Raw genomic sequence first — 27,537 nt, forward strand, 5'->3', positions numbered from 1 at the left:
ATCAGTGTGTCTGTTCATCTCTCCCAGGCGTAAAGCCTGCCATTCTGTCCCCCAAAGATGTCTACATGTCATATACTTGGGATCCTACTGTGGACTATGAAGTAATTGGTGTCACCAAAGGCAGACCAGGTAACAACTGCTGAGGCTGTTCCTCCCAGAGAGCTCCTGAGGGGACCAGTATGCACATTGCTGAGTAGGGAAGGGAACTTAACTGGGCTGTTAAGTTAAGTTAAATCCCTTCCTGCTGTTCTGTCCAAGCTGCCAAAATCACTTTTATCTTTTATAGTTCAAATCAAATCATCAGTATCCACACGGGAGGAAATCTTCTCATTTCAACATTCCTTGTCACTCAGTGCAAACAGCTCACTCAAACCTGCCTTCTAGCCATACGAAAGGAAGTAGAGAAGGCCTGTGACCACACTCCAAGGTAACAAGGTTGGACGAGAGTCAGTAAAAGTGACAACTTCCAAAGCACATAAACACAGAGCCAAACAAAAAAAGCAAAACAACCTTTATCATTATGCTGTAAACATTAAGAGTTCAAGTGTTGAACTGGAGTATCTTATAGACTGACTGGTCAGCTTCTTCTTTTGATGCCCTTCAGTCTCAGACATCATTTTCATTTTCACTCTCTATTTAATAAGAATCCAGGAGCCATCACCCCTTGGTGATATGATTACATTTCACTCATATGGTTAGCCATTAATCCATCTGGATGTTATACTGATTATAATATTTAAGAATCACATTCACATTTCCAAGGCATACATAATTAGACACATCAGAAACCATATACTATTCTACCTACCTCTCTTACTGTCTCCTTTCATTGCTGAAGAGCAGCCATCTGGTTCAAGATTACATTGGCAAGAGTTGGTCAAAAAGCTCTGTTTAAATCACGTAAGATGTCTATTTTCTAATGCTTCACTTTATTAGATGTTGTCAGGAAATAAAAATACCACATCTTTGGTGCAAATGCTTAACCAGGATATCAACATGAATTTTTTATGGGTTTTACATCACTGTATTTTTAATTTTTAATTTGAATGCATATGACATTTGAAAAACTCATTAAAATGAAATTCAAAAAATATTTGCACAGAAAACAGTCATGCAATAAATATACCAATTGAACTTACTTCACTTTGCAAATATTCTTGGTATTCTACGTTATATTTCTTTAAAAGGTCCTTTTTCAATTCATCTGTCCTTGGGAATGCAATCTCCTTCAGTTTCTTTTAAAAATATATACATACATATTGATTAGTGGGATTTTCAGTATAGTCAGCTTTCAGATCATCAGCTTTGAAAGAAAAACAGCTGGTATGTGCATTAGAAATCAAGACACAAGTAACCAAAGATGATTGTGGAAAAATCAATCTTTTCTAGGGCTATAAAATATAACTTTTCAGTAAAGAAGAGAAAAAATTATCCCCTTTGTAAAACCTTTACTGACTTTACTGGTTAAATAAGCATTTTGTTTAGTAGGTACCTCATTTTTAGGCAGTGGGTTTATAACTGCACATGCCATGGTAGGTAAATTTTATGGCATCATAGTTAGAAGGGACCTCAGAGAATACCGTAAGTAGGGGTCCCTAGGTTTAACAGACTGTAAAAAGCAGCTGAGGCACTTTTTATAAAAATATAGATTCCCAGGCCTAACCCAAGACCTACTGAGACAACATGTTTAGAGAAGGGATTGGGATCTGGATCTCAAACAATTTCCCAGTGATTCATAATGCAGGAAAATCTGATACAGTCCAAGCACCCACCAGACCCACCTTTGTAGAGATGAGGAAACAAAGGCCTAGAGAGATTGAAAGGCTTGTCCAGTGTCATACAACTAGCTAATGGCCTCATTAGTACTAAAACTCCTAACTCTAGCCAATCTTTTGTCATCCATCCATCCATCCATCCATTTATTCAAGCACAAACAGAAAATGTATATGCTTTTAGAGAATTCTTTCCCTACAAGTAAAAATAAGAATAACTCTAAATTAGAGTAAAAGAGTCACCTTGGCAGCCTAAAACCTTGGTTTCCATACAGAATTTTCTGAGTTTACGTGAACAAGAGAATTGAAGGGAAATGCTACTCAAAGGCCTGATAATGAATGACCCTTCAGATAGTGTACAGAAATTTTTAAATGTAGATGACCATTTGACAAAAATTTGTGTTCTGCTTACAGGCACCCCCAGGCCTGACACAGGTGGTAAGAAAGCTTTTATTCTGTTATGTGGTAAAATATTTTTTGAGAGTAATTTAAAATTTCATACTGTGATTGACTTTGTATACATTGTTTTATCTTCCATCATATAAAATCAATCCAAACTACTTAAGACAAATAAATGGAAAACATTTTAAAATGTTATCTAAAAGGATATATTCTTAGCTAAAGATATTTGGAACTATATATGCAGCAAACGTTGATGGTAAATAAATACATTTCAACAACCTTCCTTTTCCTTTGGAATATTTCAGGCCACTCACTAAACACTTTACTGTCTCATAGGCTAGTACTATAAGAAGAGAATGGCTAGAACTTTGTGGCTGCCTTAATAATCAACACTGATATTCAAATAGGTTTTGGGTTCAGAATTGTATGGAATAATCAAAACCAGTCAAAATGACTGTCTCAAATAGGTATGGGGAAATAGACAACCATTCTCTCAATCTCTGGGAGGAATCATAAAATAATTCCTTCTTCACGTCTTAAGATGATTAAGTACATTCTTGATCTTTTCTTTTTTTTTTCTCGTTTCAAGTAGACATCCCACAGTAATGATGATTAAAGGTCCAGGAAGAGATCGAAACATCATAGCTAATGGAATAAATCTTTTGTGCTTAAACTCGTGAGAGGATGAGACAGAGGAGGAGAGGAAGGGGATAAATCCATAATGGATACTTGTGGAACATTTGAACCCCCCGGGGGAGAGTCTATCCCACAATACCTTCATAATATCCTGCTTTTCGGGTACTGCACACTGCTGGTAATCTCGATGGTTAGGAAGCTTTTCTACAAACAAACTGCAGAAAAAGAAAACACGTCCTTGGCATTATATGACAGAAAAAGCTCAATGATGGCTTCTAATTTGAGAATGAGCCTCCTTTTCAAAAAGGACATGGTTAATAACATTATTTAACCTATATTCTTTCCATTTGCCTTTCCATCGAAGGTTGGCCCAAGTATGATTTTGGCATCACAGGGTAGTTAAGCTCAGCAAAGTAAGCACTGAGGTTAAGAGGGTTAAAGTTGGGATGCTCCCTGAAGAGACCACATCACTTTGGTTTTTCTCGGGTCTTCGGCACTATATCCCACTTGAGCATCATTTTACTTATGTGTAATGCTGGCAACACTGAGGATCATGTGAAAAGGTTAAGAGTTTGGAAAGATGGATGTAACCCCTTCTCACCACTGAAAGACTCAAAGGGCCACTGATGAATCAGTAGTGCCATGGTGTCTATATTAAAAACTCTTAAATGAAAATTCATAACTCAGACAACTGTCAGCCAGAATCCTTAATGGATTAGGTGGTGCTAATTAAGAGTTAATTATTTTTCATCACCTTTTGAGGAACAAGGGACAATAAAAATGAAAGGAAATCAGTACAGCAAACCAGGTACATTGCTTCCAGGTAAAGTGAAGATATTGCTTCCACAAGGGTAGGAAATTCTGGTTTTGTTTTTGCTTTTTCCTTATTGATGTATTCTTAGCCTGTAGAATGGTGTCCCTCTCATAATGAACGTTCAATAAATATTTGTTAAATGAATGAAAAGCTCTTAGAGCAAATACTATTTTTGATCAACGAATATGTTATACCTTATAACTACTGATGTTCTGTTGTTTACAAATCACACATACACTCATCATCTCATCTATAGAATACAGAGGAACGGTATTATAACTCTTATCTCTCAAATAAGAAAATTAAAGCCTAAAGAGACTACATAAGGTGTGTCAGTTGCCTAAGGCTTTTGTAAGTAGCATAAAGTTATAGACATTTAGAGTAGAAGAGACCTCAGAGATTTTCACCCATAAGTCTTTCATTTATGTAGATTAGGAACTGAACTCACAGAGGATAACTGAATTACCTATGGTCATACAGTTAATGACAGGAGAGAATTCAAATATTCTGATTACTCAGTAACTCAGAGTGTAGTGGCTCTTTATCACACTTACGTGTGTGTGTGCAAAACCCAAAAGAAGGTGAAAAAAATATTATCGATTAGTAACTTATAGTTCAGAAACTAAAATGGAAAATGTGTTCTATCATTGACAGTTTATAATGTCCAATTTCATAGCTATTGCTTAACTTGATAGAAACTTGATTTTTCCCAGGTAGGATGAATGTTGCCAACTATTTTCTAAATTTCCAAGAGTTAATTAACTTGAATAAAGTGCAGAGCCCACTTTGAACACCATATTAACTGCCTTTAATTTCGCCCATGGAAGAATCATGGATGCAGTATTTAAAACGGTTGATCTTTTCAGCTTCTCGAATGTTCTCAGGTCAAGTCCCCAGCTAAACTAATACAATTAATCAATGTGTGATTTCCAGTTAAAACAAAAATAAGGGGTTCAGCTCAGATGAAATAATTTTTGGTAACAGGAGAGTCTCCCAATCAGTAAGCTGGCAAATTGGTATGGAAAGCCCAAATCCCATTTCTTTTAGTTCAAACTATGATATCTTACTAACAAATATCTATCTAATGTAAAGTGTGATATTTTTACATGGCTGTTTTGATGGAGCCACTTTCATACAATATTTTGGAAGCTCTTTTGTACATACAATTCTTACACAGCTAAATAATTGCCTTAAAAAAATACTAACTACAATGTGAAACTACTACACTCTGTCCCAGAATCAGTTCCTTCCTAGGATCGTCAATTTATCCCCTAGTCTCAACCCATCAAATTAAATATTTAAAATGTTAATGGCACATTCCAGGTGTTGTAGATGGAGCTACAATATGATGTCTGCTTTCATAAAGCTTGCATTCCTGTGAAGGAAGAATGACACAAAACAAGAAATTTTATTGTGAAGAGAGGGAAGGGGCATGCTCGTTACTGCGCTGGCCTGTTGAAAGGTGTCTGACATCTCTGAGCTTCGCCCCATCCCTGATCATTCACCCCTAAGCCTCAGAGATGGTGTAAGGCTGCCTTTGAGTACATTACTTGGTAACTTAAAAACCTGGACATCTCATGCTTCGGGAGATTGTAAATTCAGTCTGAATATGAAAACATGCCGGCATCTAAGCTATCTCACCAAAATACCATGTAAATATTTCCCCCAATTTTCTCAATTCGAAGACCTCCAAAATAAAACACTTACGTTATAAATTTATTATAAAGAACAAAGGCATTTTCCAAGTTTCCTTCTTCCAAATACACGGACGCCATTCTTTCCATTTCTACTCCGGATCTAAAGTAGCGGCGCGGAGTGATATCTTCATTGATGGTGATATTACAACCCAGCTTGCTTAGGGCGCGGACTCGCTCTTCCGGGCTGAGGGAAACATCCCTGTGGTCCGGCATCGCAGCTAACTTTTTCTGCAAAGTCGAATTTGAATCTCTGGTTATAAGAAGAAATGAACATGACTGAAATTATACATGTATTTTCTGTACTAAGTACCTGACATCAATACCTAAGGAAAGTTCTCTTAAGAGTTAATGATACGATAAAAATAAGTCTTTCTGCTTAAACATGTGGTCTACACACCAAAAAGACACACATCTCCAGGGTAAACATACACTCTTTTGGACTAAGACCTCTTATAGGTTTCAGCTACAATGATGTCGCAGTTCCTGGGTATGCAAATGGTTTAGGTAATTTTAGGTAAAATATCATTGACCCTTATATTCTCACGGAAGCAAGCCAAGAGATGGATTCCTACCAGGGTAGGGATCATGTCATTATACTTGAAGGGCCTCCAAGAGATGGCTTGGATTCGAAGTTACTATCAGGATTCAATTCTATTCCAAAACCCATCTGGTTTTATAAGTAGCTTTCAGGGCCTCCCTGTATCTTTACCAAGTGAATAAAACCCCACCAATAATTCCAGGAAAAACCTTTTCAAGCATATGGCCATTCCCCCCACCCCTTTTTTAACATAAAGACACTCTCAGAGCTCGACATAATAGTAACTACACCATTAATTATTCCCTGACTGAGAAAATAATAGTAATTACTAAAAAAAAAGTCTGTGATATTAATACATTTGTATTTTATTAATAAAAACAACATCTATAACACATCTGAAAAAACATGGAACATATACATTCAGGATAATTATTCAATTCTTCAACAAAAAGTCAGTGCTTCTCAAAGGTGAAAAAGCCAAATTTTTTCTGTTCAAGGCCATATAGCAAGTTTCTTAGGCTCAGTGGGACATATAGTCTCCATGGCAGCTACTCAGCTCCGCTGGTGTGAAAGCAGCCATAAACCCCACGTAAACAAATAATCCTGACTGTGTTCCAAAAATATTGTTATTTGACCACAGGTAAATGTTTCAATGATATCAGAAAGTTACCGGGAAAAAAAAAATCTATGGAAATTAGGGCATTTTCTAAAGCAGACTTCTAGCCTCCTGTGTGCACGAAAGTAACTTGTCTGTTTTTTATTACTATACAGTCTACCCTGAATTCTAATTATTTGTATACAAGTATTTTTGGCTCCTTATGAACTCCATGAGGGAGAGGAATCATTTTACACTCATCTCTGTCCTCTGGAATGTAGTATATTCCCTGCAACACAGATGATAACCAATAAATGTATCAAATAAAGGAGGAAGAGAGACAGGGAGCAACATGATTATAATTATCTTTTCATCTGAAGGAAAAAAAATAAGATTCATTTTCCCTTTATGGGAATGGTGCTATCCTTCCTAAGTTTAAAATTGATTTCAGAGATAAACTGGGAAATAGCCTAAACTCTTCATCAATCTGTAGTGTTTCATTTGCGTATGAACTTCTTAGATGTAAATAAATTTTCCAGAGGAAAAGTCTTAGTGTTCATTTTTACATTGACATGTCCACTAACATTTTAATTATTCCTACATAATGTTCTAGAAAAACACACAAGGCACTCCATAAGGATGACTCCTTCCTCTGCAGAGGTGGAAATGGGTCAGCCTTTGTTATCCCACAGTGCCTTGACAATATGGGGTCAGAAAATGAAAAGTTCCTACAATTTTCTGCTCCTCAAACATACTCTCAAAAGCAACTGAGCATCTGTGAAGGACGTTTTCCTCAGAGAGAGAACACTAACCTATTTCAGAGCAAGAACCAGGCCCTCTATTTCTTTACGTTCTGGTGCTAAGCCTTGTGTGTATAGGGTATTCAGTATACCGCTGCTCCCAGGGCTACAGGGGTAGTGAGTGGGTTTGGGAGGGTCATCGGGAGGAGGGGGAGGGTAATGACAGCTTTCTTTTAGCAAGCCCCAAGGACAGGCTGGCAACATGAAAACTACGATTTCCAGAAGTTGTAAGGCACAAAGTACAAAAACAGGGCCATGGAGATTATATAACGTTCCTATATTCACATTCAGCGACTGATCTGGGACACACAATAATCTCATGGGATCCCAAGGCTCCTGTTCTTTCCTCTCCAGCACGTTATTTCTTCTACGATGTAGCTCAAGAAGGTGTGTACTATGTTGGCTGTAAGGGGAAAAGATGAAAAGGATGAGAGTTTCAAGTATTCACACATTTACACAAAGATCCCAAAGCAGCATCTAGGTGTTAAATAGAAAATTATTTCCTTGGTCATTACCACACAAGGTAAGCCTCTAATTTTTATCTGGGAAGAAGCTGAGGCACAAAGAAGTTGAAGTACCTGCTACAATGTCATCTGTGAAATTCTTTTCCCCAGTGTTGTGCTAAAGGACTACACTCCTGCAATCGAACCAGATAAATTAAAATTTCACACCTTCATGGAAAAAAAGGCATTTTTTTTAATTCTAGCAAAGATGGTTTTATTAATCACTTCCTCAAAGGAGAGGACCACGCAGATGGATGAAAACGGCAAGTGCTCAACTTCTTGAAGTAATTGTGACTCATTTCACATTCAGTGTGTTTCTGTTCTTCTTTTTGGGTTTTCGGACCACATGTAACATATCAGTTGGTGCCACCTACCAGGGAATTCACCGTTAACGGCTGATCCATGTTGTCCTGTCTACAAAATGATGGTGTTTATTGTTTCTTCTCAATCACTTCATCTGTTTCAAAGACAAAACGCAGAGCTATGGTTATTTCTTGAGAACTCAAGTCTCAAATCCCAAATGCCAGGCTTATTTCTGCCTCAGAAAAATTATGAACAAATTGAAATAACTTATAGAATCTGAGACTATTGGAAATCTCTTCCTGAAAATACAAAACTGCAGGTGGTTATAAGGTTTCTTGAAGCAGACTTTTAAAACAGGAAGTGTGAAGAGAACTAGTTATTGCCTAGTACCCAGTATGAATCTGCTGGGTGTTATCTTACTTAGAACACTATGTATGCAAGGGTATAAAGTGGATTTACTTGCTTCGAAAGGAGAAGGAAGATCATTGTGATTGAGAGCATGGACTCAGACCTGGAGCCCATCTGGGCTTAAACTAAGTCTTACTGGCTGTGGTAGGTAAAATTCTAAGGTGGTGCTGTGATTCCCACCCCTCGGGATCCACAGGTTTATGTAATCCCCTCCCCTTGAGTGTGGCCAAGACCTGTAACTGGCTTCTCATCTCAGCAGAACATAGCAAAGGTGATGGGAGATTACTCCCATGTTTATTATATTCTGTCACATGGCAAAGATGAAGAGATTCGGCAGATATATTAAGGCCCCTAAATCATTTGAGGTTCAATTAATCAGAAGGGAGATGATCCTGAGTGGGAGACCTCTCCTGCTGACCTGGAAGACTCAGCCATCCTGAGTTCCACAGCGGTAGGGAGATGAATTCTGCCAAGAATGATGTGCTCTTGGAAGAGGACTCCAAGCCTCAGATCAGATCCTTACCCTGGTCGATGCCTCCATTGCTGCCTTGTGAAACCCCAAGCAGCGGACCTAGTTATGCTATGCCTAGACTCCTGACCCACAAAACTGTGAGATAATAAATGTATGTTGTCTTAACACATGAAGCTGGGGCGGGGGGTATTTGCAATGCAGCAATAGAAAATGAATACTCTAGCTGGGTGACTGCAGGTAAATATCTAGCCTTTCTGTGCACCTGAATAAAGGGGGGAAATAATAGTACCTATGTCTTGTCGTTGTGGTAAGGATTAGATGACTTAGCACATAAAGTGCTTAGAACAGTTCCCAGCACATAGTCAATATCATATCAATGTCCGCTATTATTAGAATCTTGATTTTGCAGTTGAGGAAACTGAGGCTCAGGGATGTTAAGTGAATGTACCCAAGTTCAAATAAACACTCAATATATGTTAGTCTCCTTCCTTTGTATGCTAGTTTAGTTCGAGCAATGCATGATCACTTCCCACTTCTAAATTTATGTCGGCTTTTATATTCCACTAATCACTTATGCGACGCTGAACACATATTTTCTCCTCAGTTCCTCAGTCATGAAATGAGGGGGTTAAGCTACACTCTTTCAAGTTACAACATTCTGTGATTCTCGAAAACTTCAGAAGTAGATTATTCAATCCTTCCGTGCTATTTTCTGACCTGAATCCATGGCTGGAAAATCCTTCCAAGGAAAGTCACTTATTGTGTTATGCTCTTTCCCCTTCATCCTCTCCAGGGATCCCTGGAGTACACATCAAGCTGTAGGCCTGCAGGTTGCAGAAATGCCCAAGAAAGAAAGGACCTACAGAGAGCCCCAGTCACAGTGTAGTTTTAATATCCAAATTAATCCTGGGACCACTGAATGTAGGCAATCCCTTTGGGGGAATTACCACTTCTTGGTGAGAATAAAACGGGGAAAAAAAGATGCTAAAAGAGTTAAGGAGACAGAACAAAGAGGCTTATGGGGCATTTGAGGCTGGGTGGGGAGAGAAGAGGACAAGGAAATACTAGTTACTCATTGATTAGGGTCTCCTAAAAGCCAAGAATGAATTCTTTTAGGGGTTACTCAGATCCTTAAACAGAGCACAAATAATTTAAAAAGTTGGAAACATTAGCACAGCAGTTCTAAAATCATATAACCCTGAGACTTGTTTAAAATGCAGATTCCTGGAACTCAAAAGGATTCTGGATCCCCTAGTTTTAAGCCCACCAATAGCATCGCTAGGATGTGGTGCAGGTGATTTCGATACAGGAGACTTCCAAACAATGCTTTGAAAGACACTGCATCTGAGAATGGATCAAGCAGGATTCTTAGTTGCAAGCAAAGGCACTGACTCTTGAACCCACAGAATGATAATGGAAAGGTCACAAATTTCCAAGAAGGCCAGAGAAACTGGGCTTGGCGGCTACATACCCAGCAACACGACCCCAAATCACACAGCAGCACTGGTCTGCTGCCTGTCACTGATGGGAGGGGGTGCCAGCGGCTTCCATCACCAACACCAGCTGCTGTCCAGGAAACCACCTGTGGGGTGCCGCATATTTTTTCATGTCACTAGTTTCTATTTCAAAATATGAGATGGAGGTGCCTGCCTGGCAGAACCTAGGTCACATGCTTGCAGCCAGGCTGCAACAGTGGTTAAAAATGTAAATATCTAGCACTTCACACTTCCATAGGAGGCAAAGTGGGATGTGCCAGGTGAGAAAAGGTAGATTCAGGGCTGGGCGGCCAAAAACAATGGTAAGTGCGCACAAAAATCCAACTTTTCCGCAATGAGCTTCTAGACATATAAAATGCTTAATTCAATGTATCTTGAACACCAGAATTTATTAAATTCCTATAGATGAAAACCAATAGTTAAATCTCTCTTTAACTCTATTAACTCCCACACACAAATTTATTTACAATTCAGAAACAGAAACCAACTCCCCTCAAATCTAATAAGAAAGAAGTTTATACATTGGTCAGTCAACTGCTTCTTTTTGGATCATTAACTACTCAGTGGCAGTGGTCCTGCCTTATTTCCTTTATTTTGCAATCTGCAGTCCTAGCACTTATCCCCTGCAATATAAACAATTACCAATGTCAGCATAAACAGGTTATGTTCTCAAGACCAGTAGATGTCAAAGTGTGATACAGCGTCCCCAAGGGGTCTGCAAGGTCAATATTATTTTTGTAATATTAGTAAAACATTATTTGCTTTTTTTTACCATCCATCTGTATAGTGGAGAGTTCCATAGGGTACAAGTTAATGGCTATGCTCACTTGCATCTTCTTGTAAATGTCTGCTACAATTTTTAAAATGGTAAATATAAATAGATAAAACCCACAGAAACAAAGCTTTTTAGCGCCTTAGTAATTTTTAGGAGTGTAAAGTGGTCTTATGACCAAAAAATTTGAAAACCCGCTGCTCTAGATCAACTACGCAAACAAACAAAACCAAACCTCACCATGCTACTTCAATCTAACCAGAAATATAGTGGGCCATGAGAATCTAAAAGATGAAAAAATAATGGTCAAGTATCACCTTCCATTTGTACTACTAAGGTCTCACTAAAATAATTAGAAAACTGAGGGCACAATAAGAGATACCTTACCTCACAGAACCCAAGACCCCCAAGAGCAAATGTGGCAGACTGCTATATAATCTGCAATACCCATTCTCTTTTTCTAACATAAAAATATAATTTTTTAGTTGATACATAGCCTGGATATCTCTATGTCTCAACTGCCCCCAAGGAAACGTGGAAGCAGCTCTATGATTCTGCCCTTTAAAACCAGCAGCAAGTAACGCCAAGAACAAAGGAGGACAATATCTAACCTGTTAACACGGTGTTTCTTTTGTGACCTTTTTAGCCTTAATTATTAATTCCCTTAATTTTCCTCCTCTTTCTTTTTTTTTCTTAAATACTTTTTTTTGGTGGGGGTGGGGGGGGCTAAGCTCAGAATCCTGACTTATTTGTATACACAGAGCCAGATTTTCCAGAATACAAAGACTAACCAGGAAGGAAAGTCTCCTGAGAGACCGGGCACACAGGACAGCCAATGAGACCATCGCCCAAACGTGTCGTTTTCTCACTGGCACTCCTTTCAGGCTGAGCGCTATAGGGAAGTAGAGAAGCAGGGGCGGCAGATGAGAGAGGCCAGAACACCTCATGCCACATGCTGTAGTCTCTTTTCTAATTGGCCAAAAGCAGCCTTTCTTTTCCCCAATGGGTTAGAGTTCAGGTTTTCCTGGAAGAACATGGTGCAATTTACTTAGCAGGAGATAAAGGAAATGATCATAACCTAGACTGTGGGCTGCAGTGACCTAATCTGATTTAGATCAAAGGAGGTTAAAGGGTCACTGCCACGCCTTAAATGACAGAGGCAAGAAAGGAGCATCTCCTGAGTCACAGGAGGCTTACAGATTGGGACCTGCTTCAGGAAAAAAAAAAAAAAGGACCTAAGCCCATCCTTGCTGTTCATTTGGAAGGATTCAGACATTAAAACCGAAGATTATTTTTTTATACTCAAGAGATTATTTTTATATAATATTTGTAAATCAGCAATTATCATGGGCTGTGACCCAGATGATAACATGATTTGTACTAAAATATTGATAGGATAAATATGAAACTTGATCCAAATATTAGAAATAGTTTTTATTGGCTTTTTTATATACTCGTAAGTACTACATGTAAGTACCTGCTAGGTATCAGGTATTTGTCTCTTAGCCCTAGAAAGATATCCCAAGTTCAACATACCTCAGCAGTGTGGTTAAGATTAGATCAATCAGCAAGAATGCAGTTGCTACAGGAAAGATTATTAAATAAATCGCCATGCCTAATATATGTTTTAATTTACTTTGAGGTAAGTCGAGGCTACCCTGAGGGCAATCAAGTCGCACTTTGGGCCATAAAAGAATTATTTCTCATAGTGCAGTACAATTTTTATTCTGACGCCAGGATGAGATGGTTGGGTACCCTTAACCCAGCAGCTCAGGGTTTGGGGCTATATATGTGTAGGAGAAACCAGCTTCTACCACTTGTGAGGTGGGAGTGCTATGGTGTCTTATTTAACCCTTTTGTGTACTTTATCTTCATCTATTAAATGCGGGGAAACAACACCCTTCCAGAAGAACTCAGTGGAAGCTTACATGAGGTTAAAAAAAAAAAAAAAACAAAAAAGAGAATTTCCTGGCAGTCCAGTGGTTAGGACTCCACGCTTCCACTGCAGGGGGCATCCACTTCCATCCCCAGTTGGGGAACTAAGATTCCGCATGCCATGCAGCATGACCAAATTAAATAAAGATCATTAAAACACACACACAAATTCTATTACAGTTCCTGGCATGCAGTAGAAAACTCAAAGAAAATCAGTCCCTTTTCACATCAAATGGTTAGAAAAGTAAGATGACATAGGCTTCTATTATACATAGCAGAGATGACTAATGTTTAACTACTTGTTTCATTGCAATTAGTCTTTGACAGGCACTGTCAGTTGTCTATTCAACAGCCGCCCACTCTCCCCACCCCCGCTTCTTCCTGCCAGCAGGGCTCAGCCTCCCTAGAGATATTCACTTTTCCAGACTCCCTGGCACTCAGGACTTGACTAGTTGGCAAGTGACCAAATCTTGGACAATGGGACCAGAAGGGAGAAATCTATTGGGAGGACTCTGAGATACTTTCATTTCTAACAAAAGAGATAGTCTGGAGAATATGTGCCTTTTCATCAGCTGGACATGTGTCTTCATGTAAGACTTGAAATGCAGCAGCCATCTTGCAACCCAGACGGGTCAAGCCTAAGATCCAGCTGGATGGCAGAGGTGGAGGGTGCAGGAAGCCTGGCTCCTTGCAGACACTGTAGAGCTGCTGAGCTTATCTTGAAACCATTCTCCTCTGAACTGTTACTGTGTAAGACATAAGTACCATTGTTTAAGGCACTCTTAGGATTCTGTAATCTGCTGCCTAATTGATACAGGATTCCTCTGGCAACATAAGGAAATGTTTACCTATGTGAATCCAATGGTGAAAGTGGTAATTCTGAATACTAATACTAATACTAATATTAAGAAGAAGAAGAAGGAGAAGAATTTTGTGAGATTTAACAATTTTCGAAGGAAATATTTCTATGATATTATATTCTTCTTTGATTAAAATATAAATATTATTTAACTCTTTCTTCATGATTCACAGTTTTATTTCAATGTACCTGCCAACAGCAATGCTTCCCTCCATTTCTAATTTGCTTTCATCTAGAAAATCACCTAAAAAACAACTTCTTTACTAAACTTCTCTGACTTCAGTCTTTCTCTCCTTTTAGTCTATCTTGATTACTGATAAAATAATTTAAATTTATTTGTAAAATTAAAGTTTAACTGGACATGGGTCTGAAAGGATCTCCTGTGAATAAACTATATGCTGATTACAGTGACTGCTACATGATTTCTAATTTGGCTGCTCAAAAATCATTTTTTTACCTTTTTTTTCCTCTACTGTCTTCAACATAAGAGCAAGTTGAGTTCTGGGCGGGTGAGGTAGGACTATGTATATCTCCTTTAATTCAGCAAAAGAGCTATCATAATAATAATTATATTATTATGATAATATAATATCATAATTATATTATAGTAATTGGTTACTAATTATATACTAACCAAAAGTTTTCCTTCCCTCATTATCTGAAGTAATGCATTGACCTCCATTCTCAGCCCCCACAACAGCCTTATCAAATAGGAAGCAGCTGAGTCTAGAGATTAGACATGCAGCCTCCACGGTCAGACCACATGGGTTCAAATTCTGACTCCAAGCGATAACTGCAGAATCACAGCTACCCAGACTGCAAAGTGGGGTTGATAACAGTAACTAAGGAAAGACCTGTTGAGAAGGTGAAGTGAGAAAATGCTTGTGAAACCAACAGCGAGATGCTTGGTGTCAGGAAGCACTCAGTAAATGATAATGACCATTATCTCCATTTTACAGGGGAGGAAACTTGAGCCCAGACTAGGCAAGCAACTTAAGTGAGTGGTGGAGCAAGGACTCATAATTAGGTGTGTAAGATCCCAAAGTTCATACTCGTAGTCATACAGCGATGCTGGCAATTAATATTTAGTAGCTGATGGTGAAATCAGGGGAAGGTCAAATCCTTGGGCTTTGGACAAGAGTGATAGGATTTATTGCAGAAATGAGACTTCAGTTCAGCATTACATCTGTTTCATAGTCTTCTTCCTGCCAAAGAAATAAAAGGGCATCCATTCCCTCCACTTGTTTCTTAGGCAGAGTGATTCGATGTCTGTGGACTGACCACTTGGAATATGAGGTTAAGAAATTCAAATGCATAATTATTCGATCAATTGAATTGAATTCGATTAATTCAAAATATGTGCTGGTTTTTAATGTAAATTCTAAACTGTGGTACTCAAATTACTTGGCCATAAAAAAGAATGAAATAATTGCCTCTGTAGCAACATGGATGGACCTAGAGATTATCATACTGAGTGAAGTAAGCCAGACAAAGAATATATGATAACACTTATATGTGGAATCTAAAAAATAATACAAATGAACTTATTTATAAAACAGAAACAGACTCACAGACATAGAAAACAAAATTATGGTTACTGAAGGGGGAAGGGGGGAGAGGGATAAATTAGGAGTACGGGATTAACAGATATATGCTACTATATATAAAATAGGTAAACAACATGTATTTACTGTATAGCACAGGGAACTATTGTCAATGACTTGTAATAACATATAATGGAAAAGAATTGGAAAAAATATATATACATGTATAACTGAATCAGTTTGCTGCACACCTGAAACTAACACAATATTGTAAATCAACTATACTTCAATAAAAAAAATAAAATAAATTCTGGTATTCAAAAGGCATTTCATATGCTCATAAATATACTAATTTATGATTCTGTTGTGCTTTTTAAATGGGGTGATTCAATTAATATCTTCCTAAAACAATTAAAAATGCATAAAACATTTGGAAAATGAATTTGAAGTGTTGGTGAGAAATTCCGTTAATTTGCCAAGATAGATTCATATGAGCTTAATTGTGTTATCTTGCTGTTGAAATACTAAAATTTCCTGGAAATTATGCATTCTAAAGATAAGCCACCCATAAGCCACTAAACTCTAATATCCACTTGAACATATTTCCCTTTTTATTGCAATTTGCTTTTAAGAAAATACTAGCCAAGGGAACACTCTTGCACTGTTGGTGGGAATGTAAATTGATACAGCCACTATGGAGAACAGTATGGAGGTTCCTTAAAAAACTAAAAATAGAACTACCGTATGACCCAGCAATCCCACTACTGGGCACATACCCTGAGAAAACCATAATTCAAAAAGAGTCATGTACCACACTGTTCATTGCAGCTCTATTTACAATAGCCAGGACATGGAAGCAACCTAAGTGTCCATTGACAGATGAATAGATAAAGAAGATGTGGCACATATATACAATGGAATATTACTCAGCCATAAAGAGAAATGAAATTGAGTTATTTGTAGTGAGGTGGATGGACCTAGAGTCTGTCATACAGAGTGAAGTAAGTCAGAAAGAGAAAAATACTGTATGCTAACACATATATATGGAATCTAAAAAAAAAAAAAAAGGTTCTGAAGAACCTAGGGGCAGGACAGGAATAAAGATGCAGAGTTAGAGAATGTACTTTAGAACATGGGGAGGGGGAAGGGTAAGATGGGACGAAGTGAGAGAGTGGCATGGACATATATACACTACCAAATGTAAAATAGATAGCTAGTGGGAAGCTGTCGCATAGCACAGGGAGATCAGCTCTCAGGGTGCTTTGTGACCACCTAGAGGGGTGGGATAGGGAGGATGGGAGGGGGACGCAAGAGGGAGGAGATATGGAGATATATGTATATGTGTAGCTGATTCACTTTGTTATAAAGCAGAAACGAACACACCATTGCAAAGCAATTATACTCCAATAAAGATGTTAAAAAAGAAAATACTATCCACAAGTTATCTAATTCAATGAAGCATAGTGAGTCAGAAATACATTTTTAAAATAACATCATCTTCTTGCCTGCCAGATGTCTGAAGCCCAGAGATGAGGTCAGTCCTTGGGCATTATCAATCAATTTTATTTAATTTTCATAAATTTTCTAAGGGCAGTGCTTGAAAGACATGAATTTAGTCCAGCACTACTTTCAAAAGCAAAAGCTGTCCCAGAATACCTCTCATACACTGCTTCTCCAGTGTTCCTCAACCAAAGGAAATATTCTAACTGTTCAACATATTTCAATAGTCAGCTGCGGGCTTCCCTGGTGGCGCAGTGGTTGAGAGTCCGCCTGCCGATGCAGGGGACGCGGGTTCGTGCCCCGGTCCGGGAAGATCCCACATGCCGCGGAGCGGCTGGGCCTGTGGGCTGTGGCCGCTGAGCCTGCGTGTCCGGAGCCTGTGCTCCACAGCGGGAGAGACCACAACAGTGAGAGGCCCTCATATCACAAAAAAAAAAAAAAAAAAAAAAAATAGTCAGCTGCAGTCACATTTTTGGTTTTGAACTAGACAATCTCTTCAACGAGGTGGACAAAATCAAAACAGGCTGTGTCCCTTCATAACTTTCCCTGGCAGGTTACTTTTAAATGTTTAAAGAGCCCCCTACCTATACTGCCAAAGTCCTTAGCAAGTGGCCATCCACTGTTTCTCTTTGTTCACCCCACTCACTTCCTTCTCATTTTCCTTCCCTGCAGCTTACACCCCTCTACCCTGATGTAAAGTTTTCTCTGAGTGTGGTTCCTGGGCCACCTGCACCATAATTACTCAGTGGAGGAGGAGGGTGGTTGTTAATACGAAACAGATTTCTATGCCCCATCAAGTCAGAATTTCTGCAAAGCGTGCCCCACAGAGCTCTATTTTTATCAAGCAGCCTAGGAGATCTTTATGCACATTGAAACTTGAGACTCACTGCATCAGATAAAACTGCTCTAAGACAGTTACAAATAACCCCCTAAATACCTGCCTTGATCAGGTGAACAGTACCTACTTAGGAACAAACTCCTGCTTCGCTCTAAATGAAGTAAAGGTATTTCCTTTTTCCTCCCACGTCCCTCACCTTGCATCTTACCTATTAATTTTCTGTCTTTTAACATTCTTTTATTCCATGGGACACATTTCTTTCAAGGCTTCATTTAAGGCTTAATCTGAGCACTGCGTCTTCACTCCATCCACTTTCACCAGAGGATCCGACTGTGATTTCTCACTCAATAGTTCCAAGGCTAATAACTACTGTATATCTTTCCCACATGTATCAGCTCCAAGTAAATTCATTCATTCATTCATTTATTCAACATTATTTATGAAGCTCCTACTTCCTGCTAGGAACTAGTGAGCAAAGACACAGAGGATATTGATCTTATGAAATTGACATTCTGCTAGAGGCAGGAGGTTGAGCACAGAGGTACTAAGATACTAAACAACTAACTGCACAAATATATCATTAAAACTGTGGTAAGTGCTACAAGTACAAAATACAACAGAGGTGGTTATGTATTTTTCGGCAAAAATATCTCAGAAGTGGTGGTGTGTCCTTCTCGGTACATCAGGAGACACTGATTTGCCCTGTTATCAGCGAGGTTTACTTTGATCACCTAAGTTATGTCTGCCATGTTTCTCCCCTGTAAAGATACAATTTTTCCTTTTGTAATTACAAAGTGTCTTATAGGGAATTACTTTGCCAATATGCAAGTATACTTTTGCCCATTCATTTTAGCATCCAAAGATTATTCTTTTCTGAAGTGATTATTACTGTGGTGTTTGAAAATGGTGAATTTTCTATTTCTATCCTTCTTTCCATGTTTATTAGTTTAGTTGGAGTTCTTGTTGAAGGTTGTTTAATTTTTTGTACAAAATTTTAGGCTGTCAAACGGATCTATTTTTTTCTTTTATGATATCTGGATTTTTCATCATTCTTTTAAAGGTCTTCAAACTGACTGATGATAAAAAATTTTTAAAAATATGTCTACCAATCTTTTCTCCTAGTAATTTTATGGTTAGTTATTTTTGAATAAATACCGTTGATCTGTGTGGAATTTATTTTTATGTAAGGAGTATGACAAGGATACCGATTCTTTTTATCATTAGGCAAAATGACCCTGAATCTCTTCAATTTTGCTTAGCTTCTTATTTAATACTCAACTCTGCTCAATAAGGTGATCTGCCCAAACGAGGAACTAAGTACATATTTATTAAATTGAAGTAGTCTCTGTTAATTATACCTCAATGAAGCTGAAAAATAAAAGTCTGGGTGTGATGGATAAGCTTACATAGAGAAGAGATATAGGCAATTCAGAGAGGAGGCAAGTATGCAACTGTGTTTGAGGACTGGACTGAGAGTGGTAAAAAGAATGTAGAAGGATAAATAGCTATTGGGAGCGATTCTGAGGGGAAAAAAAACATAGAACCTGGAAGTTAAGTGGACAGACCGGGATATAGGAACGTAAGTAGGCAAAGATACTGTAAATGTTGGCATCTAAGGGAAGTGGAGATGGTGATGCTTCTGACTTTAACAGAGAACACTTCTCCTGTACCTCAGTGAATGGCATCAACACCCAATTACACACAACCTGGCAAAACTTGGAAACAGTCACCATGCATCTCCTCCCTCCCTCAACTCTACATCCATTCTACCACTTATAGTTGCTGAGTCACCCTCCAAGATATCTCTCAAATCTGCATTTTCTCACCATCTTTCCTTACAGTACCCTAATCTGTGTCACCCTTTACTCTGTCTGCATCGCTAGAATAGCCTTCTAATTGGTCCATTTGTTTCCATCGTGCTCCCCTTTGTTTAATTCTACATACAACAGGTATGCTATTCAGATATTGTCATTTCTTCACTTAAAACCCTTTAATAGCTTTCCATCACTGTCAAAATCATGCATCTTTAATAGGTCCCACAAAGCTGGCTCTGATCCAGCTGCCAACTCACCAGCCTTCTATTCACTCTCATTTCACACTTCTACTTCCTCTGTATCTTTCCAGTGTTAGTTTAAGCATCTCTTCCTCAGGCAGATATTTTCGACCACTTCCAAACTAAGTCACACTCTTGGTCATATACTCATGAAGAAATACCATACAAACCCAAACTGAGGGATTTTCTACAAAAAAAAACTGGCCAGTGTTCTTAAAAAGTGTCAAGATGATGAAAGACAGAGAGACTGAAGGAATGTTTCAGATCAAAAGGGACTCAGAAGACATGACAAAAAATGTCATGTGTGATCCTGTATGGGATCCTGGACCAGAAGAAGGACCTGGTGAAATGCGAATAAGATCTGTAGATTAGAGCTTCCCTGGTGGCGCAGTGGTTGAGAGTCCGCCTGCCGATGCAGGGGACACAGGTTCGTGCCCCGGTCCGGGAGGATCCCACATGCTGCGGAGCGGCTGGGCCTGTGAGCCATGCCCGCTGAGCCTGCGCGTCCGGAGCCTGTGCTCCGCAACGGGAGAGGCCACAACAGTGAGAGGCCCGCGTACCGCAAAAAAGAAAAAAAAAAAGATCTGTAGATTAGACAATATAGTATTGTAACAATGTTAGTATCCTGATTTTGATAACTACCGTGATTATATTAGCTGTTAATGTTTGGGGAAATGGGTAAAAAGGATATACAGAAATTCTGTGTACTATTTTTGCAATTTTCTGGAATTCTGAAATTATTTTTATTTATTTATTTATTTTTTAATTAATTAATTTATTTATGGCTGTGTTGGGTCTTCGTTTCTGTGCGAGAGTTTTCTCTAGTTGTGGCAAGCGGGTTCCTCTCTTCATCGCGGTGCGCGGGCCTCTCACTATCATGGACCCTCTTGTTGCGGAGCACAGGCTCCAGACGCGCAGGCTCAGTAATTGTGGCTCACGGCCCAGTTGCTCCGCGGCATGCGGTATCTTCCCAGACCAGGGCTCAAACCCGTGTCCCCTGCATCGGCAGGCGGATTCTCAACCACTGCGCCACCAGGGAAGTCCCTGAAATTATTTTTAAATTAAATATTTTAAAAATGTTCAGTTAGTACCTTAACAATCCCCTCAACAAGTAAAATGACAACAAAAGGAAAAAAGTTCGCATCATATGCAACATATACAATATGGATTATGTCTAAACTATAGGGCATATTTGCAGAACAGTAAGAAAGAGATACAAAGTTGAATAACAATCGGCAAACGGAATGAACACGTCATGAGAGAAATATAAATGGCTAAGCAGCACGTGAAAAATATTAATTTCACTAGTAAGTACGAAACTATGGATTTGAAATGGTATTTCCGTTTATTTGATTGATACAATTTACATGATTGGTCATACTTAATATTGATGAAGACTGGAAGAAAAATTGGCAATTAAATAAAATAATACACATTCCTGTTGACCAAGCAATTCTAAGTTTCCCCCATAGACTGTCCTGCCCAAATAATACACTAATACACACACACACACACACACACACACACACACACACTCACACACACATTTGCTCCCACTGTAGCATGGCTTAAACATATTACAATTTTGGAAATTAAAATACATAGCCATCAAAAGGAGATTATTTGAAATAAAGAATCTCTGCAGGAGATGAAGCCATTAGAGAAGACTTACATCTATATATGCTGAACCAGGAAGTTGTCCGCGTTACAGCATTAAGTGAAAAAAAAAGCAAGTTGTAAAATAGCACATAACGTATGACTCCCACCTTGTAGCACTAATACATATGTATTTAATGTATGTTGGCATTTGCAAGAAAGGTATCTGAACAACATGCACTGGATTTTTTCTCAGCTGTTCTCTCAAGGATGAACTCATGAAGGATTTCATATTTAACTTATTCATTTCGGTACAATTTGTTACAAGTATGTATCACTTCATTATCAGACAAATTATACTTTTTTTTAAAGCCTATAAATTGTCAGTAGGTAGTTGCAGATTGGAAGTCTAGCCCTGCCAGTTTCTAGATGTGTGGATTTTGATCAATTACTCCCTGAGTCTGTTGCCCTTGTCTAGCATGAGACACCTGCCTCACAATGTTATGAAGGTAGCGGTAGTTGAAACAGTTATTTCAAGGGCTTTCTAAACCCAGAGAGACTACCCAGCCTGATGACTGGGCAGCCTTGGTGTTACAAACCATAACACGCAGCTGCTGGAGAGAGCAGTTTATTGGCTATAGAGCTTCAGGAAAACAGCACGGGAGAACCCCGCTGCATGAACCCTTCAGTCAGTCCTGCCAAATTCAAGCCCCCAAGTGCTCACCCTGCTCCCTTCTGCCTTTCCTTAATCCTCTCTTCTGGACCACGTACCATGGGTCCCTAGCACAAGAGTAAGGCTTGTTTGCCTCAGGTTAGTGCCCTGCTCGAAAAAGCAACTGATAACCTAGTGTCTACCAGAAGAGGTCTAACCACCCTTGCTGGCCCTCAGTGCTGTGCATTATTAGACTTTGCTTTCCACTGCTTCCCAATATATAAGTCTCCCCCTACTTTTCTCTTTGATCAAACCCTCTCTGCGCTATCCCAACGTCTGCCTTTCAGAAGGAGGTGCAGCATTCCTTCCTGCAAACTCTGTGGTTTTCTGATTTCTTCCACCTGAAAACAGGTATTAATAAGAAAATTAAACACAGTGTTGGATGCCATTATAAAAACTCCAAGGGCTTCCCTGGTGGCGCAGTGGTTGGGAGTCCGCCTGCCGATGCAGGGGACGCGGGTTCGTGCCCCGGTCCGGGAGGATCCCACGTGCCGCGGAGCGGCTGGGCCCGTGAGCCGTGGCCGCTGAGCCTGCGCGTCCGGAGCCTGTGCTCCGCAACGGGAGGGGTCACGACAGTGAGAGGCCCGCGTACCGCAAAAAAAAAAAAAAAAAAACTCCAAGGCAGCCTTGATGGATATGTTATTCCATAAAAATGTATACGAGAATCAGAGGAATAAATGCATAAAGCTTAAAAAAAGAAGCACAAACTCGCATATAAAATTAGATTTCGCTCCTAAATAGGTTTTTCTCTAAGTATGGTTTATTGACCACCTGCATCAGAATCCTCCAAAAAGGGTGTTAAAAGAAGGCTCTCAGGCCCCGCCCAAACTTACTGAATAATAATCTACGGGGGTGGCACGGAAGTCATTCTGGTTTTTTGAGACTTGTTTGAGATGCACTGCCCTAGTTACCTTTCTAAGTCTTTCAATAATATTATACTTGACAAAAGACAAAGAACCTTGATGCCATAAGAAAGTGATGGTCATTTACATTTCTTTCAAAAGCCACATTTGAATTTCTTGAACTTTTCAATACTTGGACAAAAAAAAGTTCCACACCCACCAATGATTCTAAGTGATTTTCATCTTTTTTTTCCTTAAAGTACTATATTGATTCAGTAAGAAGTTTCTCTGCCCCATTTTTACAAACACAGGAACGTATGAAGGATTTATTCCAGGCTTCTCTTTTCTAATCTCATTCCATCTACCACTTCCAATTGTTCCTCTTGTTAAAGAAAATTTATCCTGTGGAACAGTTTATAAACCAACCTCTCAAGAACAAAACAGATTGGAAAAAGAACTGAAGTCAATCTATCAGCACATTGAAGCATGAACCCACAGGCATAAAGGCCTCTCCACATTTCTTCTCAGTGGTTGAAATGCATACTTCCGGTGTTAAAAGACAGGGCTCCAGCAACAGGTTAAATAAAATTATAGGGTCCTTAGATGAGCTGAATTTAAACTTGATCACCATTACGACTGCAGTTTTCTTTATGCCTTTAATGAAAAGGTGCACAGTTGATTACTGTCCTAGCCACTCAAGTTTGAAATGTAACACTCCCAAAAAAGACCCACAGTGGAGTTTCCCCCTGAGTACCTGCAAAGGCAAAACAGGCAGGCAGCGTTAACTGGCGACTGGAAGGGTTAAAAATGAGTCATCACTGGCCTCCTGTTTCCAACAAATCAGAGTCAAATCAAGTCAAGCAATCAAAATGAATAATTTGTGATGAGTCCCTGAACAGCTATCTCTTGTATGAGCCTGGGCTGAATCTTTGGTTCAGTTACTGTGAAAGCACTGAAACCTAAGTATAGCAAAAGTTTAAAATCAAAACAAAAGACCAAATTCACCAAAACTCAAACTTAATCAAGTTTAAACTCACAAAATTTTAAAATAGTTCCTTTAAAAGCAACTGGACTTTAGTTAAATAATTATGTAATTTGCACAAAAGGGTAAAATCAAACAATGCAGACTGTATTTTTAAAAATGAGATTTAAAAAATTTTCCTCAACTAAATAGTATCCGTGAACTTTACACAAGACCAAGAAAGGTTTTTGCCTCCTTAGAAAAAAACAATACTAGTTATAGATTTCTGAAATTTATTTATGAGAATAAAGAATTATAAGGACTAATGTAATGTTAAAATATTGAAATCCATGATGACATACTCCTTGCTAAAGAAGTTCTGGAAGAATTCAGAATTTTTGATTCTTTGTGGCTACAGCAGTCTTCCCACCTATAATTAAAATCTGGCCTCTCTTTATTTTTTTTTTTTATTTGAGGTGTAGTCGAAGTATAATATAATGTTAATGGCAGGTCCAATAATAAAAATGTCTGGCCTTTTATAATTAGATGTAATTATGTCAATTCAAAGAACAGCTAAAATTTACTCTGCTTTTACTCTATTAAATATTCTGAATAAAAATGGTTATGAAATGTCATTATAACTTCACCATGGCTTCTGAATGGGAGATATATAAGACTCTGTGTGGCCAAAAGTGGATGGCATAGAAGTTTTTCAGAATACTGATACCTTTCCAATAATATAATGTACATATACTCATTTGTAACATCTCTCTTCTCCAGTGATTCTTTACATCTAACGTAAATGTCTCCCTAATATAATATGTTATACAGTATATATTATATTACATATAGTATGTAGTATAATGTATATAGTTTATAATACATACCTTATATATAATGTATACATTATATTATGTATACATGACATACACTGTATAAAATGCATCTAATATATATTATATAGTTAAATAATATTACATCACACAATATATATAAAACATATAATGTATATATTATACATTATATTAGGGAGACATATCCTGCTGCCTCCTGCAAAGGATCACTAGGTACAAGGAAAAATATTACAAATGAATATAATATGTATTGCATATGTCAACTGTTAGGCAAAACCAAAAAATAACCTATTTTTAAAGCATATGTGAAAAGACAAATTGGACCCCTTCTTCAAGTATTTAATGAAACACATTTACAAAATACCAAAACATCAAGGAAAAATAGCAAAAGTTTTGTACAATAATCTGGGTACTAATTCTATACAGGAGATGACAAACTCTGCAGTGGAAATGACTGGAGCCCCGGATCTCATTAGGACAAGCCCCCACTTTTCTCTCCCCAGTTAGTGTCCCCAGCACCTGGCATGTGATCAGGGATACACACACGTTAGGAAAGCAAACACCGGAGTCGGATTGTCTGGGTTTGATGCCCAGCTCTCTCACTCTATCCCAGCCTATGACCCTGAGTGATTTACCTAGCCTTTTGGTGCCTCAATTTTTTAATCTGCAAAATGGCACCCATTCCATAAGGTTGTTTTATGAATTAATAACAATGGTAACAACTAATACATGTAGCAGTTAACCTTGTGCCAGACACTTCTCAGTACTTTTCATTTATACCTATTTATTCATTTAATCCTTCCCCAAACCTTATGAGACACAAACTAATATCCCAATTGAAAGATGAAGAAACTGAAGCTCAGAGAAGTTAGTAACTTACCCAAGGCCCCACCACTCGTAAATGGCAAAAAGAATTCATGTTCCTAACCACTCCATCATCCTTGAGATAACAAATGTAAAGGCTGAGTACAGTGCCTGGCATATAGCACATGTTTAACAACTAGTATTTATTAATAAGTATTTGTCAAACGTTTGCAAGATTCTGAGGTTGCACCAGGGCTCGGCAGGAAAGAATGCTGTGATCAACTGGTGAAGTGTTCCGTGGATGTGGAATACGCGTGTGATCACACTATGCCCCAGGTTTACTATTCCTCTTCCACAGAAAACAAAGAATCCTGATGTCTGGCTGTCTGAAGTTTTCCCTTCTTCATCTCAGTGTCTCTGGGATCTTATGTCAGGCTGTCATTATCTGACAGCAGATTTCACCTCCACTCTTTCCTTCTGTGAACCCACTCACTCCCCATCCAACTGCCAAAGTGCTCTGTTTTCATACGTACTCCTTTCAAGGAACCTACCTTGAATTGGCTACTTTATCTAAATCAAAATTCCACCCCCTTGCTTTCAAGGGCCTTAATAAGACATGGAAGGAACATGCCTTTAACTCTGGTTCAAGTGCTCAGGTGCCTACTTATCAAATGAATACTTGATAAGAATGGCCATGTTTCAGTATGCAGAGAATAGCAGTAGTGTTTGTGTTACTTCACCACAGTAATAAGCGATTTTTAAATTTGTTTATTTTGGACACAGCCCAACAGGAAAACATTTTTAAATGTTTAAGGATCTCATTTGATTTTTATTCAGGATGAAACAAGCTTGATTGGAGGACAAAAAGGAAAGAATATCAGAGAAAAATCTGCATTATTATATGCACCTTAATGTTAATATCCAGACAAATTTCAGTCAGCTTTCTAATCGTTCATTCTGAAATTAGATCATGAATCATAGGGTAAACCTCCAATGACTGGGGAAGGAAAGTCAGAACTATTTAAAAAAATAAAAAAAAAAAGGAAGGCATAACACTCTTCATATTCAAGATCATACAATGCACTCATTTCCAAGAGTATTTTGAAAGGCTAGCTAGAGCTAATCAAAACATACGAATTACTGGTGCTTATATCAAGGGGCTGGCTGCTTTTAATAAATACAAGTTACTAAGTAGCCAGTGGTCAGAATTAATGTCTGTAAGCCAACCACATCAATGGACAAACATAACATGGATTTAATTTAAAATTTAGAAAGAAAATCAAATATGAACTTTGAAGACTTAGCAATTTGCCAAAAGTTTAACTGGCTTTTCTACTCAACATGAGGAGATGAAGGATTGTACTAGAAGTTCATCTAATTTGCTTAGAAATGCAACTAACTTCTGACAAAAGGCATATCCAGATGTAGCTACATCTAGATCATTCCTGAGTTGAACATTACGATGTCAACTCAGGATTTCTGAATGTACACTCAACACATCCAACTGGACAATTCACATGTTCAGATAGCTGAAATAAGCAAGTCAGTAAGTACCAATACAGTGTTTTTTTCTTTGTTTGGTTTTGTTTTGTTTTAGCGGAATCGTTATTGTTCCTTCAGTTGAGGAAGTTGGTCTTAGTTGACTATATCAATTGGCTCCAATTTAATGAAACGTTTGATGATTCATATAAAGTTATGGCTAAAAATAATCAATACTAGAAGAGGTGATGTAGTAAGGTTGGGAAGATTCTAGAATTGGTATTCATTTAACAAATATTTAATGGGCAGTTGAGATCCATTTGCCCTCAGGGGTAGAGAACTGACTCATATT

General features: G+C 38.3%; 1 protein-coding gene across 4 annotated transcripts in view; it reads right to left on the bottom strand.

The window, feature by feature from the left end:
• Positions 1–27,537, bottom strand: part of STAMBPL1 (STAM binding protein like 1) — a 46,041-nt gene that overhangs the window by 15,668 nt on the left and 2,836 nt on the right. For 3 of the 4 annotated variants that reach the window (XM_067025089.1, XM_059053293.2, XM_067025088.1), the window contains exons 2-5: positions 8,132–8,214; positions 5,332–5,549; positions 2,950–3,025; positions 1,140–1,235 (exon numbers count right to left, since the gene is read on the bottom strand). In XM_067025089.1, the coding sequence (XP_066881190.1) occupies positions 1,140–1,235; positions 2,950–3,025; positions 5,332–5,549; positions 8,132–8,161 (420 nt within the window). In that variant the 5' untranslated portion in view covers positions 8,162–8,214. Of the gene's footprint in view, positions 1–1,139; positions 1,236–2,949; positions 3,026–5,331; positions 5,550–7,832; positions 7,892–8,131; positions 8,215–27,537 lie in introns of all 4 variants that reach the window. The other variant, XM_067025090.1, reaches the window with a different exon arrangement.

The sequence above is a fragment of the Kogia breviceps genome, chromosome 2 (genome assembly GCF_026419965.1).
Source record: "Kogia breviceps isolate mKogBre1 chromosome 2, mKogBre1 haplotype 1, whole genome shotgun sequence".
In the NCBI taxonomy this organism is placed as follows: domain Eukaryota; kingdom Metazoa; phylum Chordata; class Mammalia; order Artiodactyla; family Physeteridae; genus Kogia; species Kogia breviceps.